This window comes from Lithobates pipiens, unplaced genomic scaffold (genome assembly GCF_037356315.1).
Source record: "Lithobates pipiens isolate NorthernLeopardFrog02 unplaced genomic scaffold, aLitPip1_a1.2 Scaffold_8, whole genome shotgun sequence".
Classification (NCBI taxonomy): Eukaryota; Metazoa; Chordata; class Amphibia; order Anura; family Ranidae; genus Lithobates; species Lithobates pipiens.
The window spans coordinates 224,328,830-224,347,689 of NW_027507903.1; the positions used below are offsets into that span (position 1 = coordinate 224,328,830).

Consider the following 18,860-nt stretch of genomic DNA (forward strand, 5'->3'; position numbering starts at 1 on the left):
CTGGTAACTGCTGCTAGAGGAGTACGGAACTGCAAAAGAGATTGTTGGGTGACAAACAAATAAGTGAGTTGGAGTTAGTTAAACCAATAATGCCATTAAAATGTACGATTAGACATCATTCTACCTTACTTCACTTTAGAAGCCCAGCTTCACATTCAGAACCCTTTTACACAATAATTACCGTATCATGTTACCATTTATAAATACAATAAATATACTGTTAATACTTTGTTTCTTTCTGTTTATGGATAATTAAATGGAGTTCTGGGTTTTAGTAGGTTTCTTTAATCTATTTAAAAAATAAGAGATTTTTTTTTTGGAATCATACTTACCTAGGTGGATGCAGTATCGGTCCAATGCTGCATCTTTCCTCCGCTGGCTCTAAGACTGAGAACCGAGTGAACAAACACCGCTGATCACTCAGTTCTCAGAGCTCTCTGAGCAGAGATTTGGTAACTGTCAGTCACTCTCTGCTCTGGCCTCCCTCCCCGTGTTCACTGGAGCACTGGGCTGTGGATGGAGGGGCTCACATGTGGGTGGATCCTGACCATGTGTTCTTTCCTGAGCCTGGACCGGCTTTGTGATGTCAGCAGACACTCCGGAGATCCACAGGAGAAGTACAGCCAAACAAGCTTTGGCTGGACTTCTCCTTTAAAAATTAATAAATGGAAATGTTACTGTCACTTTTTTGGGGTATTAAAAGGATTCATTTATTAATGTAAATGTTTTTTTTTTCTCTATAACATTCATGGACATCATAATGATGGACTGTAATAAGTGAACAGCTGCTTATTTGCAGTTTGAATGTTTATAGCAAGCTTCCATTACTCTAGTAGATCCTGTAAAGAAGCTGTACGTGTCTAAAATTTAGATCCAGATATAGGTCATCAGCACACCAAGGATCTCTAAGATAGCGTCCAAACATTTTATTAAGTAATCACAGCATAAAATAGCCACATTTATTCAGCCACGTGTCACTTACCTGAAGGAGAGGTCCTGCGCGTCCCAGAAACATTGCTATTTTATGTTGTGATATGACCAATTCTAACAAACTTTTGGATACCAACTCAGAGATCCTTGGTGTGTTGGTGACATATTGCTTAACCACTTCGCATTCAGGCCAATTCTGACACTTCGCTCCTACACGTAAAAATCATCATATTTTTGCTATAAAATTACATAGAACCCCCAAACATTTTATATGTTTTTTAGCAGACACCCTAGAGAATACAATGGTGGTCATAGCAGCTTTTTATCTCGCACTATATTTGTGCAGTAATTTTTCAAACGCGTTTAAAAAAAAAAAAACTGATCCATGCTTTAAAAAACAAAACAAAAAAAAACAGTAAAGTTAGCCCAATTTTTTTGCATAATGTGAAAGATGAAGTTACGCCGATAAATAGATGCCTAGATGATGCATAGATGTCATGCTTCAAAATTGCACGCGAACGTGGAATGGCGCCAAACTTCGGTACTTAAAAATTCCCATAGGCAACGCTTTAACATTTTTTACTAGTTACATATTTTGAGTTACAGAGGATGTCTAGGGTTAGAATTATTTCTCTCGCATTAACGTTCGCGGCGACACCTCACATGTGTTGTTTGAACACCGTTTTCATATGTGGGCGGGACTTACGTATGCGTTTGCTTCTGCATGCGAGCACATGGAGACAGGGGTGCTTTAAAAAAAAAAATTTCATCAATTTTACTTAATTTTTATTTTGATACTTTTTAATAATGTGATCTAAAAATGTGATCACTTTTATTCCTTTTACAAGGAATGTAAACATCCCTTGTAATATGAATATGATATGACAGGACCTCTTTACAGTGAGATATGGGTTTAATAAGACCCCACATCTCACCTCTAGGCTGGGAAGCCTAAAATAAAAAAAAAAACAAAAAAAAAAACGATCCTGGCTTCACAGTCTAGGCGGCCCTGTTTTTTTGAATGCAGAGGCTGAGCGTGACATCATAACATCGCGCCCGGCCTCCGACGATCATAGAGACTCCGGTGACCATCCGATCTGCCGGAAATCTCTATGGTGGACATCCGGGGCCGGCGGATCCTTCCGATCCCTGCGGTGAGACGGTAGAAGCACCGCAGGGAGGCGGGTGTCCCCTTTTGCCGCCCGTAAGAACGATCAAACAGTGGAACAGCCACTATTCATTTGTATGGTGTAGGGAATCGCTGGCTGAAATGCTGAGGCTACAGGCATCATTCAGATATACCACCGCAAAGTCGAGGCATCATATGACGGCCTGCCCACGGCAAGTGGTTAATCTGTGCCAAAACAACTTCCCAGTCAATGGTTGCTGCAGCACCAATTTACCTAACAGACATTTCCAGGAACATGTGCATTGGCAACATTTCACTGCTTAATGTTTAGGGTGTGTTGGCGGGAAAAAAAGGCGTTCTACAAACAAGAATTATAAAGTAGTTCATTACCATTTAAACAGATTATAAAATGCTTTATATAGAGCTAAAAAAAAACTGTGCAGATACATTACTGTAGGTGTTTTTTCCTAATTTCTCTGGTATATCTTTATGTGTAATGTAATAGTGAATTGTGGATTACAGCTGTTCTATAGTATGAAAACTGACAAAGCAAAATCTTTATGTAAAATAGTTTATCATCATCAATGATTTTTACAAGATTTTTCTTCTGAATGTAATCTGTTAAAGAAGGTAAGAGATATAATAACCAGCCCAAAAAAGTGTCTTGTTTTACTGGTTACTAATCCTGCTCTGTTTACCAATAGAAGTACCGGTAATCGAAGTTTGGGTTTTAGAATTTACAATAGGAACGTTTATTAAGTGAAAGACTTTTTCATGTAGCCAGAAGAGTGCAACATCATTGGTATTTATACATGGGTACGTACCAAACATCTGCACTGCTGACAGTTTTGTATCCAAGTTTCTCCACTTTTATAGGTAATATCTCCATTTTGATGCAGGCATTGACTGCTGAGCCGTGGATCACATTCAGGACAGCAAAACAAGTCAACCGTTGGATTTTCGCAGTCACAAACCATGCGACGACACATTACCAATCCAACCTGTGCAAAGATTGTACAGCATTAATTTACCTAATTATAGACATATATACAAACAATCTGCCATTGCCATGTTGTAGAATTTGGTGTTCTTTTGAAAAACAAAAACTAACCTGGCATGAACAAACTGAACACCGATCATTATCCAATACCCAGATTTGCCCATTGTGCTTAATTTTGCCTTCATGTATACAATCGCCAGAGCAATTTTTTCCATGTGGACAGCGGCAGTCATACCCACCATCCAAATTGAAGCAAACAGTATCATTATTACAGCCGTGTCTTCCTGTTAAACATTCATCAATATCTGTAGAAAATATGAGAAACAAATCATATCAATTAGGTCAAAATTCACGATTCCAACGTTAGTTGGATAGAAAGCTAAAACTGAAAAAATGTGAAGCCCATGCACAAATTGTAGTTGCAATTCTTTATAGTAATGTACACTTTTTCAACCAAGTTTATTTGCAGAAATTCAAGTTAAAGTAAATCACTAATGTTCTTGCAGCATAATTTGTGAATGCACTAATATATTACATGGCTACAGTACATTGACGAAACATCCAACCGCCTTTGTTATTTCATAAAGTATCTACTTACAAATTTAGCTTGAAATATTGTAAAATGACTACAGAGAACGGCTATGTTGGGTTTCTTCTCCCAAACAAATTTAGTTTGGTCATGTTGCCAATATACCGATTAGGTTACTACTAAAATTATCGAAAACTAGAGACATATGGCAACTGCTACTGTTGATCTTTTTCTTTTTACCATGGACTTCATTATTCTTCCTCTGATTGGTTAATTAGTAGACCTGCTAAATATATCTGCTCCCCCCCCTTTATTCCTAATGTTCCGGTGTTTTCGGTATTGCTCTCTTCTTTCCCCCCTGCATAGTACACATTTAGATGGCAGTTGTCAACATGTTTGAATCATACAAAATATTTTTTTTATTATAAAATATGCTAAAAAAAACACCCTTTTCATGTATGATGTCTGCATATTTTTGATGTTTTTTAACAAATTTTGTAATAAAAATCCTTTTGAATTAATTTTCAAAATTTGGGGGTACCGAGAAAGTCCCTTTTCCTTGCATACCACATTTTTGTATAGTACATCTCAGATGTGGTATCCCAATACTACTCTTGTGAGGAATTTCAGTAGGTAATTCACATAACAAAATATACAGAGAAAGACCCCTTTTCTTCTCACGCCATATCTTTGTCATTTTTTCATCTTTCCATCTATTAAATCTTCTGCCCGTGTTGTTTTAACTTTGGATAGTAAAACATTATTTTTTCTGCCAGTAAATACCTTATACAGCCCACTTCCTGTTTCTTGCCTTAGCCTAGACTTATGACTCGTGAGAGTTTGCCAGGAAGGGAGGGAGGGAGGAAGAGTCATAAGAGGGCCAATGAGGGCTGCAGAGCTGGAGGGGTGAATCTGTTTGTCTGTGTAAATCCAGGAAGTGAACAGGAAGCAGCTTTAGCTGCCCACAGTTAAAATGGTTGCAGCCAGACTCAGTATAGGGAGAGTTCTGCAGCATATTTTGCAAGTACATAATCACAGTATATATAAAATAATATGCTAAGCGGTTGGAGGGAAGCTTCAGAATGGCAAAGATGTTTTTATTACAAATTATGGAAGCAAACTGCAGTTCCTCTTTAACTACACATATACTGTACATAATATGCTACTTGCTTGGCTGCCATGCTGAACTCTTATGCCTTGTACAGACGGTCAGACATTCCAACCACAAAATCCGTCTGATTTTTTCTGATGGATTTTGTCCGAAACTGGTGTTACATACACACGGTCGGACAAAGTTGTTAGAAAATCCGATCGTTCGGAACGTGGTGATGTTCGTTGCATATGACGGGACTACGTAGAAGCTAATAGCCAATAGCTTTGTTCTTGTAATTTGATCTGAGCATGCGTGGCAATTTGTCCATCGGAATTCTCTACAAATGATCTGATTTTTTTGTCTGAAAATTTTAGATCCTGCTCTCAAATTTTTTCCGTCAGAATTTCCGACGGAAAAAGTCCCATAGAGCCCCCACACAATCTGATTTTCCGACAATATAATCCGATCAAACCTTTTCCATCTGAATTTCCGACCGTGTGTACAGGGCATTAGTCTTAATACATTCTGAGTCACTGACATGTACATGTATGCAGATTAGGAATTTACATTTGACTTAAAGCACTGGAGAAGAGGGAGGGTGGCAGACAGGTAAATGTAATTTTTTGAAATAGTTCAGGCATTGGAACTTATTTATTTCTTTTAGTTTGGGTTTTCTCTAAAGCTTTTGGTTGCACCACGAGTTGCTCATAAAATATGCAAGCCTCGCAGTCTTGCACTCAATGTAAACACTCAGTAAGGTTATGCCAATCAATATAAAACATCTTCACATTTACATAAGGAAAAACCGGTAAATCTATTTGATTGAATCTTTGCACTCTCAGTAAATTCTGTGAGTTTGACATCTGATTACAGAAGTCAGCACAGAATTTACAACAGCTGATAAATAAATCAGTGGCCATGTGACTTTGCAATTCTACCATTGCAGACTACTATAATCCAATAAATAAATAGAAGTAGCACAAATATAATACATTGACATATTACAGGCAAAGTATTCGATTTTGTGTAAAATAGAGTACTGAATACAAAATAAAGAACTTGAAAAAAAAATTAAATATTTTTAAACATTTTTTCTGAAAATTATATTATTAGTTATATCACCACCATAATATTTTAGAAACCCTCCTACATGTTTCACAAATAGCTCTACAAATGTACCAAAGAAGTAGAGCATATTTGCAAAGGGAATTATCACTTAATGTCACATTATTAAACACATTGGGTGGAACTAGACATACTGACGTCACCAGACATGCTTGCCAACCGAATCTTGAATTTTTTCCCCGAACAGCTCTTTAGTGACGTACAACATGCCAGAGTTTTTAACCTTTTAGAATAAACTGTTTTAAACCCGATTTACACAATTGGTAGTGTCCCTGTTCTCTTTTCTTTACATACTGTACATTTCTTATTAGGTTGATGTCTATGGAAACCGATGGCCCTGTATTCAAAAGGTGGATGCATTCATCATGATAACACATCATCCATGCTGTTTATGCCCACTCAGTCATTGGGGGGTCATTAACTTCTGGTAAGCTGGCACTGAGGTGGCATGAACAACACTGGGAGCATTTCACTTATCAGAAGAATATTTTGGATTTCACTTAAACATGAGCGTTGAATTGGGACTTTTGTATTGGACTTCTCATTTGATAGTTCATATCAATTCACTGTATGGCACTTTTAATTTCACACACGTTTATGTGAATATTGGGCACTATTGTTGTGAGTTTTTGGTTTGCAGTGATAGTGTATTATATATCAACATTTTGTGAAGGGATTAGTGCAGCACTTATATAATTATTATTTTTAATATTAGGTATTCTCTACAAAGTGACTTTTCATTTAACTGCACCCCATTATCTTATATTCCTAGATCTACAGGTTAAAACTTCAGTTCATATAAAGTTTCAGACGTCACCACTGACTCCTTCTATTAATTGGAGATTCCAGCTGCAAGATTGTCCTGCCACAGTTCCTAAATGGTTTCCACCTAACTTATAGAGTTGGGCATTTTCACCCACCTTGGATGGTCTACTGCTATTGCATTTGCCAATATATAAAATAAACTTAAACAGGAGATCTGCACCTGACAGACATGATAAGAAAACACTCATCAGCCTTCGGCTCGGTTCACATATATGTGGTGCAGGAAACACAGCGAATTCTGTGCACTTCCTGCACTGCATTGAAATCACACAGTGTTAATGCATACCACATGTTAAGTTGACACCAAAAATGCAAAAATCGCAAAATGCAGTGCTATTGAATGATTCTGATCCCATAGGTGCAAACACCCATGCGATCCTATTCAAGTGCGGGGATATAGAAAGGATCCTGCATCTGCAAATTTGGTGTGATTTCAGCCATACAAATCAATCAGGCTGGGTTCACATATATGTGGTAATGCTGCATGTGATTCGGATAGGAATCACATGCCATTCTTATTCAAATCACATGCGGTGTCCGACACTGCATATATCTGCATATATGTGAACCCAGCCTGATTCAATTGAAAGCTTATTCTCAACTGTCATTCCTCAGTGATTAACCCAAAGCACCCAATCAGATAGCATATTCAGAGAGGCTATCTTGATAACAGATAACAGTTTCTATGGTAAAAAGGAAGTGGTTGATGAAACAGCAAAACTGAGTGTTGCTATATTGTTTCAAACAGTTGTTAAGCCACTTTCACATCTTCATACTATAAGCACTGTGTCCTAATCCTGTGTCCCCCTGTGCGAGTGATTTCTAGAAAAAAAAAGAAAAAAAAGCCAATTGTACCTAATTTCACAGTGCCTCTCAGTAATCACATGATCGGCTGGCTCTCTCCTTTCCCCATCTAATAGCTGTGGCAGGTGGGCCAAGATTCCCCCGCTTACATCCATTGGGAGGGGAGGAGAATTGGAGAGAAGAGAGAGTGAGCCGGCCACGTGATCGCTCAGAGGTGCTGTGAAATGAGGTATAATAAGCTTGTTTTTATAAATCACTCACAAAGGGGGACACAGGATAAGGACACAGCACTGTTTATTAGACTATATAAAAGTTATTCGAGCAGCAGGAGTTGCGGGGGCGGGGAACTTTCATGAGCTGACAGGCAGGGAGGGAGGGGGAGAGGATGGGGGAGAGCAGAGAGAAGAGCTGCGGATGACGAAGGCATGTAAACTGACCACGGTGTCAGGGCTCAGCAGCTATGATAAACCGTGGTCAGTTTAAAGGGGGAGGGCAGAAACTGGCAGGATCAGCCAGGTATTTCAGGTGTTACAGGGGGCCAAATGACACAGCACAAGCACTGTGTGGTATAACATGCTTTAAAAGGAACAGGATATTATTATTTTTTTTTGGTGAAACGTTTTAAAGCAATTGTAAACCAAGTAATAAAAAAATAAAAAAATCAGTGCAAAGCAATTTCATAACGTGTTAGTAAGCATTGCATACTAGCGCATTATGACAGACTTACCTGAGAACGAAGCCCTCCAGCGCCGCGATGTCACCGCTGAGACAGCTGACATCTTCCCCCTGTCTTCCTTCCAGGTTCGGGGCCTTCTGCTCCATGAATGGCCAGGGGGAGCAATTATGTCACTCCCACGCATGCGCGCGGAAGCCGCCATTTCAGGCATAGGCACTGTAAGCTGGACCTTCAGAGCACATGCGCTGGTGATGTCATCGGCTGCATGCACTCTGAATATCTCCTAAACTGTGCAAGTTTAGGAGATAATTATAGCACCTACAGGTAAGCATTAGTATAGGCTTGCCTGTAGGTACAAATAGTAGTACAGAGTTTACTACCACTTTAAGGTAGTAAGCACAGTGAAAAAAAAATGTTGCACGGGAAGAGTACGTTGCTCACTGCACTTAGCAAAAAAAGCAGACACCAAAAATCAGCAACAAGTAGTACCATGTGGTGCAGTGGTGGCCCATGCATATGGGGCGCCCGGGCGCCGCCCCCCCTTCTGTAAATTGTAAAAAATAAAAATAAAATAAAACTGCTCCTTTAAAAAGAAAAGTTCTTTAAGGAAGTGCACTGTGTTCGAGCGCCGGACACAGTGCACTATGGTAACCGCCACGTCAATGCAATCATGAGATTGCAGACGTGGCGCTTCATTTGCGGGCGTTTAGCCAGCCTTGGGGCGCTTTCTGAAGCGCTGAGTAGTTTCCGCCCGGCACTGTAGTATGTATTACTATGGCCGGGCAGTTTGATTGACATCTGACTCAGATGTCACTTCCTGTCTTCTCTCTCCCATTGCACCCGAGAGAGGAAACAGGAAGTAAGAGGAGTAGAGCACACCGCAGGAGAGGAGCGGAGAACACCGGAGAGGAGCACACAGTCATCAAGGTAAGTGCTGATGCTGTGCTCCCATGGAGAAGGGGGGTGGAGGGGGACGGTTTAGGTGGAAGTGTCAGTGTTCTCTCTCTCTCTCTCTCTCTCCCTCCCTCTCACCCCCCCTCTCTCTCTCTCTATCTATCTAGCTATCTATATGTATATCTGTATATTTATCTATCTGTCTGTCTGTCTGTCTGTCTGTCTGTCTATATCTATATCTATCTGTCTATCTATCTATCTATCTGTCTATCTATATCTATATCTATATCTATCTGTCTGTCTATCTATATGTATATCTGTCTATCTGTATGTCTATCTATCTGTCTATCTGTCTGTCTATCTACCTATCTATCTACCTATCTACCTATCTACCTATCTACCTATCTATCTATCTACCTATCTACCTATCTATCTACCTATCTACCTATCTGTCCATCCGTCCGTCTGTGTGTATATCTATTTATGTATATCTATTTATCTGTTTAACTGCATATCTACCTGTCTGTATGTCTATCTTATGTATATCTGTCTATTTGTCTATCTGTCTGTCCTATCCAATCTATCCCTCTGTCTTTCTGTCTATAGGCCCCATCACGGCAAGTGACGTTGGGGGGGGGGGGGGGGGTCGGTTGTGGTTTTTTTTGCGCCCCCCTAAAAAATTGGAGCACCAGCCACCACTGATGTGGTGTCGTAATAACATATACTGAGAATTACACTCAGCACACAAACAAACAAGAGCAGTGCTACTGAGCAGCATCCAAACAAGTGACGTGCTCCTATGCAGCCTCCATACATACAAAATAAGGACAGACATTGAGAATGGTCACCTAACAAGAGAAGTGTTCAATAATACAGAAAAAAAACAAATGCATAAATTACCCCCAGCATACAGAAGATATAAAGAGGGAATGTGTCTTTACATATGAAGAATAACAATAAGAGACTACTATGCAGCATACATAAAAAATAAATAAATTAATGAATGCAACATCCAAATGCAAAAAGTTGTGCGTTTATTTTTTGTTATTTTTTTTTTTAGTAACCAACAGCAAAATACACATTTACTGCATTTCACACATATTTGAACATATGACTATGTTTCAAATTGCAAGTCACTTGGCAACTACAGGCATACCCCACTTTTAAGTACACAATGGAGTTTATTTACTAAAGCTATAAAGTGCAAAATCAGGCTCACTTCTGCATAGAAACCAATGAGCTTCTAACCCCAGCTTGTTCCATTAAGCTTTGGTAATAGAACCTGGAAACTCATTGGTTTCTATGCAGAAGTGAGCCTGATTTTGCACTTTCTAGCTTTAGTAAATGAAACCCTTTATGTACTTAAAAGTGGGGTGTGCCTGTGCATATGGTAGAGAGCTAGTTCAGGTTTCTAGTGAATAGGAAGGCATCAATGGAGATGTTCTATATCATAATGTGCAACAGGGTGAGAGGGGTTAAAAAAAAGGGTGTTCCCTGAATTTTAGGGCGAGTTGACATGGGCTGCATCTTGCAGTGACCTTAATTCACAGGAGTGAATTGTAGTGGTTTTGTGTTACTGCACTATAACTAGCACTTAGAAAAGGAAATCTTTATTAAACAGGCTTGTAGGAACATAAACTCTAGAAAAAATATATAAATATATATATTTATGAAAAAAAAAATAGGATCTGCTTTTAATGTAGTGAGCTTTAGATATAATTTGCTTTCTACCATTAACGTGCCGTAGATAGGCAATAGAATAAGGCAGTGATTTTGGTTGCCTGGCAACTCACATACTGTAGGCTGTAAAACAATAACTAAGGTTTCTGGATATAATCAGATCTTATGCTGACAAAGATAGTTTCATACTGAATTTATGTATCAGAGACAGGTTGTTTTAATTCAGTAAAGTAGTGCAAAGAGAAATTGTAATATGCCAAGTACAGTAACCTCTAGTAACTTTTCAGTCTACTTTAGTCTTCTCAGCGAAGAGCTAATTTGGGATTGATTACTATAGGTCACAGCAGTTTGCATATTACAGTTACCCTTTGCACTGCTCTACTGAATAAGCCCAATACGACTTCTGTGTAAGAGAATGGTAAAGCTTCTGTTAACCACAGCAATTACTCTGGTTAGACCAGTATTAAAAAAAAAAAAAAAAAAAAAAAAAAAACACACACTACAGCTGTGGTTTTTAATTAATGTAACTGCATATGGATTGCACATGATTTTGCTTCTGTATTATAATTACATTATCCGGTTCCCGACCGGCTCACGTGCATATACTGTGGCACAATGGCACCGATGCGAGAAAACCTGGACGGGTACAGGGTTCCATTAAGAGCCTCCAGAGGGTGCGCACCTGCTGCACGGTGGGGACCCAATGTGCGTGGCCGACGGTCGCGATCTCGTGCACGAGCACCAGCATTGGGATTTGTGTGTGTAAACACCCTGTGCTGTCAGAGGAGAGAAGACATGATGTTTGTTCCTTGTAAATAGGAACAGCAAAATGTCTCCTCTCCTACTCAGTCCTACCCCCACACAGTTAGAACACACTGAGGGAACACACATTTAACCCCTTGACCGCCGCAATACCGCTAAAAACTGCAGATCACCGCCATTACTAGTAAAAAAAAAAAAATGTCATAAATCTTTCCCATAGTTTGTAGATGCTATAACTTTTGCACAAACCAATCAATATACGCTTATTGTGAATTTGTTTACCAACAATTTGTAGAAGAATATATATTGGCCTAAACTGATGAAGAAATGTATCTTTTAAAAACAATTTTTGGGGAGATTTATTATAGCAAAAAGTAAAAAATATTGTTTTGTTTTTTTCAAAATTGACGCGCAAAAAATAAAAGCCGCAGGGGTGATCAAATAGCACCAAAAGAAAGCTCTATTTGTGGGAAAAAAAGGATGCAAATTTTGTTTGGGTACAGCATTGCATGACTGCGCAATTACCAGTTTTAGCAACGCTGTGCCAAATTGTAAAAAGTGCTCTGGTCAGGAAGGGGGTAAAACCTTCTGGGGCTCAAGTGGTTATATGGGAAACAATTTCCTAGATGTCAAGTTGTGTTCACTTTCTTTTTATATGAATTTTTTTGTTTCAGAATCCTGCTTCATAGTTCCAGACTTTTGCAGATAGTATTGCATTTAGCTGGATGCCAGTTGTAATTCATTTTATATTCTTGGAGAACTATTCATCACCAGAAAGAAAATAATTTGTACTTCATATAGAAACACTCCACAGTGCTACTCAGCCTTTATTTATGTCAGTTTGCAGAGTGCAGAACATTCCCTGGGCTGGAATAATGCATTTTTTCTCTAATCGGATCGCTCGCTCCTATATGAAAAGAACACCATGGACTAATGTACAGCTAAAACTATGCAGTATATCTGGATTTTAGAGTTACAGATCAGTCTGACTGTAAACATAAATATATTTCTGATTCGTTTTTTTTTTTCAATGCGTATATTTCAATTGCACACAGAAGATAAAATATGCTGTTTCTGTATTTGTAAACTCTTGAAACCCTTCGATTAAGAATACTGACCTTCACATGACTCGCCACCCAAGGAGAACATCCCATTGTCATGGTAGCCATCTCTGCATTCACAGTGGTACCAGCCTGGTAGGTTAATGCAGTTAGCACGGCTGTCACACTGAACAAATCCTTCAGCGCATTCATCAATGTCTAATAAATACAAGCACAAAAAAAAAAAAATGAAAAAAGCGTTTGAAGCACAAACATACCATGCTAGTTTATACATCTCTGTGTCATTAGTTACAAATGGGTAATACACTCCTAGCCTTAACATTTTGACCACCTCTGTGCCAGAGTTAAAGTAGAATTCCAGGCTATACCCATCTCATTTTAAATCTGCTCCTACCCCCTTTCTTCTAACTCCTATTCTAACTACCCTGTAGAAGGAAGATGCTTATACTTACCTATTCTTAGGGTGCTCCAGTCACTTAATTGGCTCCCAGTGGCAGCCACCAATGGATGCCTTGTAGTAAGCCTATGGGTGACATCACTTAACAGGCATTCCAGCCATTGTTGGCATTCTTTCCTCTACCATGAAGCCGGACAGGGTGGAAGTCACATGACTGGACCAGACCACCCTGAGAATAGGCAAGTATAAGCATCTTCCTTCTACAGGGTAGTTAGAATAGGATTTAGAAGGGGTGGGAGCAGATTTAAGAGTAGATAGTTATAGCCTGGAATTCCATTTTAAGTTTTTCAATGTACATACATGTTTATCATTTTAAAAAAATCAGGCTAATGGTTTTGGTTGCCAGACAACAATTAGAAACACAACTTCAGCAGTACAGCGATATGAGACAGTATACGATACATAAAGCAGTCATGGCACATAAGGACTTGGTGGCTCCACACTTCAGTACAGTGCCTAGGTAAACTTCAGGCTTTGCTTTGAGCTCTGAGGAAGAGGGTATATCCCTCTAAACACTTTAACCCCTGTTTCTGCTGTGAAGTGTCACCCAAATTCTCATATTGAAAATTCAGGGTTCTCAACTGTTTTTTTCAAACTATTTTACAGCCATATGATTACATGGCTCTTGTGAGTATAACTCCTATTCTTTTTTATAAATGGCGCCTAAGGTAATGCAGAAGGCTGATTCACCCTTCTTGTTAGTTACTTTGTTGTTTAAAGGTTTTAGTTACCTAAAACATTTTGTTGTATGTCTGAAGGAACTGCTGTGAACTTCAAATCCCTGAAACGCACTTGTCATACATTATTTGGAGGTGATGGTGTCACTGGCTTGATACTGGATTTTACAAAGTGATATATACATAAATCATTCCAAATAAATAAAGGGGTAGATCTGCCCACAGCCATACCCTTGCTGTTACACAGAACAGGAAGTAAGATGAAATTTCACAAATACAGGCACATATCTTGACCAGAGCTAATCCTTCCTCCCTACTAATATCTGCTGTGATAGAAGATAGAACCCATTCATAAAGCCATATGACCTTGACTGCTTAAAATAGGCTTGCCACGAAAAAAAAGTATGGGGTTTGAACTGCTGATCTCTTTATAAAAATGCTAGATGTCTGGTTTCAATATTCACAGGCCTGGAGTAAGAATGCTGGAAATAAGTGCCAAAAAAAGTTAGAATTCCTTATCTCTACTTGTTGCAGTTCAGTGACTCATGAAGCTTTAAAGCCAAGGCATTCTCATTAGGAGAGTTTAGCAGTGGTTGCCTACATAATGTTCTCATCAATAGTGTACTTCATGCTTCAATCCATTCAAACTGTGGTCTTAATGTGTGCTGTGTGCATCTTCAAAAAAAGACCATAAGCAAAAATGCAGTGTTTAGACTAGTTAATGTGAAATTCTTCTTTGTAGAATCACAAATGATTTGGTTATTATCTAATTCCGTATGAGCATTTGCCTAAACAACCGTTTATTGCAGTTGAACCAAATTTATATTTGAAGAATTCCAATAACCTGCTAGTATTTTACGTCTTTCTGCACACAGCCTAAAATGTTCTCCACTCTAATGTTCTCTAAAACCAGACTACACATACACTTTAAAATGTTTTATTTTAATTATTTCTTTATGCTCCATTTAATACAGTAATAGCATGCAAATATAAAAATCTTAAACTAAAATATAAGACCTTGTGGACTGGTGGCATTTTTCCACCCTCTTATGTTTTCTTCTTTTTCTGTACTTTACTGTTTCTTGTTGTTCGGGTGAGAGGTGATGCTGGCGGGTCTTTGGAACTTTCCGGCCCAGCTCACCCTCATGGGATATTCTGTGTCTGCTCCTCCATTTATTCAGGGTTTCTATTTCTTTTTACATATATATTATTGTTGATATAATCTAGGAATATCCCCTTATGAAGCTCAATTTCTTGCCGTCATATGTAGAGGTGGTTTCTTTAACACTTTAAGCTATAGATAGTGCACTGGTTGTGCCCACATCCTTCTGGAGTCTATATCAGATCACTCCAGATTGACAGGAATATATTGATACTGGTTGAAATGTGACTTAATGACCGCCGGCTGTGATTGGAGACTCATTACGTCAGGGTGAAGAAGTTTGTTGGTCTAGGGATGTGAGGTTTTTGTTCATCTCTGCAATGCACATTCTGTTTTGTATTGCTTGAAACTCAAACATTATTGAAAGAATAATAGCCACTGTGTGATCAATTAAATAGGTCCAACAACAGTTATTATACTGATGGGAAGTGGCCAGTGCTGGGCATCCCACAAAGGACTTATTGGTGTCTATAGCCTATACAATTCCAACCCCAATTCCCAAAAAGTTGTGGCACTGTAAAATCTACATAAACATTTATAATTTTATATTAACGCCTACAACGGGCAAAAACATGTCAATACACCCTGAACATATACATCAATTAACAATATTATCAATATATACGTATCCATAGAGGTATCTGCAGTAAGAAAGAACAAAATTATCAAATGGGGCAAAAAAATTAAACATTAGATGAATAATTCTATTTATTGCCCCAGAAAAACCCCCCCAAAAAAAAACTTAAGTCCAAGGTTTGAAACCTTTTTTCTATATTAGGATTAACTAAACACAGAATGCAAAGATTTGCAAATCTCATAAACCCATTTTATTCACAATATCAAATAGAAACACATATGTTTAAACTGACAAAATCTACCATTTCAGTTTTTTTTTATTTTTTATTTGAAACTGATGGCAGCAACATGTTTAAAAAAAGTTTGGCATGGGTAACAAAGCTGGCAAAGTAGGTGGTACTAACGAGGGAGAGCTGGCTGAACATCTTGCAACTAATTACTGTACGTTACTTGGCAACACGTAACATGATTGGGAATAAAAGAGCATCTTAGAGAGTTAGATTGTCTCCGAAGTAAAGATGGGCAGAGGTTCATATAATATAATTACTTTCATAAGCGTGCACTTATCTCTCTCTTATTGTTATATTTCCATACCACTAAGGAAAGTTTACAGGCCGGCCCAACACGTTGTATTTCACAGATACACTATATTATCAAAAGTATTGGGAAGCCTGCTTTTACATGCACATGAACTTTAACGGCATCCTAGTCTTAAGCCCCATGCACACTATTAGATTTTCTGCAAATTTTTGTCTTCAGATTTACCAAAACCCATGTAGTGCAAGAGTCTGCCGATTGCATACAAATTGAAACTTTTAAGGTTTGACCTCATATTATGTGGTTTTGGTTAATGTGAAGACAAAAATCTGCAGAAAATCTTAGTGTTGTGATGGTATGCAAGGTGAGATAGTGGATAATCGCTATTTTTCACCTCACATTCGTTCTGTTGTAAGGGACTGAACCGGAATCTGGTCCACTAGAGTCCATACTCAGGTGGACTTTAAATGACGAGGAAGAGAGCACAGCAGGGCTCCGGCCTGAGTCTCAGAAGGGAATAAGAGAGAGAAGCTAAGTTTGGATTGAAAAAAGGTTTGCTTTACCTCCTGTTTTGTGGGTGATGGGGACCAGCCTTGCACTGTATAGAGAGCAGTCTACTGTTTAGTTTAGCGCTGGATGACAAGGATTTGATTTACTGTTTTTGTTTATTTATTTTTTATGACTTGCAAACTACTTGTAAGTAAAGTTGACAACACGCCCAATTTTAAGAAAACTGCCTGTATGCCGAACTTCCGTCTGAGAAAAAGTGATCCCCATGAGCTAATCTCCCACAGTGTGTATGGGGCATTATTCCATAGGATTCAATATTAAGTTGGCCCTCCCTTTGCAGCTATAACAGCTTCAACTCATCTGGGAAGGCTGTCCACAAAGTTTGGGAGTGTGTATGGGAATTGTTTGACCATTCTTACAGATGCTCATTTGTGAAGATAGGCACTGATGTGGACGAGAAGGCCTGGCTCGCAGTCTCTGCCCTAATTTATCCCAAATGTGTTCTATCGGGTTGAGGACAGGACTCTGTGAAGGCCAGTCAAGTTTCTCCACCCCAAACTCACTCATCCATGTCTTTATGGACCTTTGGAAGGGGGGGGGGGGGTTATGGTGTGGGGTTGTTTTTTAGGGGTTGGGCTTGGCCCCTTAGTTCCAGCGAAGTGAACTCTTAAGGCATCAGCATACCAAGACATTTTGGACAATTTCATGCTCCCAACTTTGTGGGAACAGTTTGGGGATGGCCCCTTCCTGTTCCTACATGATTGTGCACCAGCACACAAAGCAAGGTCTAATACTGGCATGCCATTTAAGTTGATATAGCTGTAAAGGCAGATGTCCCAATACTTTTGGTAATATAGTGTACATAAGATTATATTGTGAAAAATATACCTGTGCTAGAAAAATAAAATAAACAGCAGCTGTGCACTATAACCCAGACACCAGGCACACTAACAATATAAAAATAAAGTGCAGCACTTAATGCAGGGGTGTCCAAACTTTTTTCAAATAGGGCCAAATTTGATGAAGTGAACATGTGTGAGGGCCAACCATTTTGCCTGACATTCTTTGAACCATTAAAATTCGGTCAAAGTGTGTTCGTTTGAGCACTAATACACTGCCCAAAATTAATTCTCTTGCCTTTGTGGCTGTGTGTGAGTGAAGAGGTGAGCTTGGGTGTGTTATTTGTATATACCGTATTTATTGGCGTATAACACGCACCTTCACTTTAAGAGGGAAGTTTTGGGAAAAAAGCGTACATTTTAAATAAAGAATGTGAAGCAAAATAATGGTCAGTGCCCATCTGCAGCCTCACAAGTGCCATGAATGCAACACCCCCATTGCCATGAATGCAACCCCACCATTGCCATGAGTGCAGCACCCCCATTTCCATCAGTGCAGCACCACCATTGCCAAGAATGCAGCACCCACCATTGCCAAGAATTCAGACTCACCAGTGCCAGGAATGCAGACTCACCATTACCATCAGTGCAGCCTGACTGCAGCACCCCCTTGCCATGAATTCAGAACCCCCATTTCCATCAGTGCAGCACCCCCAGTGCCAGGAATGCAGCACCCACCATTGCCAGAAATGCAGCACCCACCATTGCCAGGAATGCAGACTCACCATTGCCAGGAATGCAGCCTGACTGTTGCCCATCCATCTGTAGCCTTGGAGAGGACAGGGAGGGGGGCTGGACGAGCACCAAAAGATTACACACAGGAAAAACTCCTGTTTTCACGGTGGTCTGTTTAATACAAAGTCCCACCTTCTATGATGGACAGAACAGTCGTCCAATGGCAGTGCAGGAGACGGGACTTCCTAATACAAAGACTGCCGTGTAAACAGGAAATTCTCCTCTGTGTATAGCACTCATCCCACCACCTCCCTGTCCCCTCCAAGGCAGCCAGTATATATATATATATATATCTTTTGTGGCCCAGGCGTGGCCCCTTCCTGTTCCTACACAAAAGATATATATGTCCAAAGAACTAGACGGGCCACTCAAAACCGCAACATGGGCCGGATTATGGACACGCCTGGCTTAATGCATAAAGTGCAATTTGTGTATTATACAGTGTATGTGGTTAATTAAAAATCATGCATTTGAAAATCACAAACACTCATTAAAGTGCAATAAGTGCCAGTTCCCTGCAAAAATTCATATAAAAAAAAACTAAAGTCCACAAAACAAAGTCTATAGAGAAAAGTGTGTTGAAATGATGATCAAACACCCAACGGTGTGACACCCATCACCAAAAATCTGAAATGGAGGATTGCCAGAAAGCCGGTGACCCCCTTTACTCAGGAAGGTCATACAACGCTTGACTGGATCTATGATCCACTGAAGGGAAGTCCGGATGTTCTCTCGGGTGTCCTTGGTTGGTATACCGGAAGGCTCTCAACATATCAGGAAGTGGTACTAAAAGACCATC

At 39.4% G+C, this 18,860-nt stretch overlaps 1 protein-coding gene across 1 annotated transcript in view; it reads right to left on the bottom strand.

The window, feature by feature from the left end:
• The window catches only part of NELL2 (neural EGFL like 2), a 438,239-nt gene that overhangs the window by 19,393 nt on the left and 399,986 nt on the right, over positions 1-18,860 (bottom strand). Inside the window, exons 16-18 of the mRNA XM_077472831.1 lie at positions 12,566-12,706; positions 3,171-3,364; positions 2,884-3,060 (exon numbers count right to left, since the gene is read on the bottom strand). Of these exons, the coding sequence (XP_077328957.1) occupies positions 2,884-3,060; positions 3,171-3,364; positions 12,566-12,706 (512 nt within the window). The remainder of the gene's footprint in view (positions 1-2,883; positions 3,061-3,170; positions 3,365-12,565; positions 12,707-18,860) is intronic.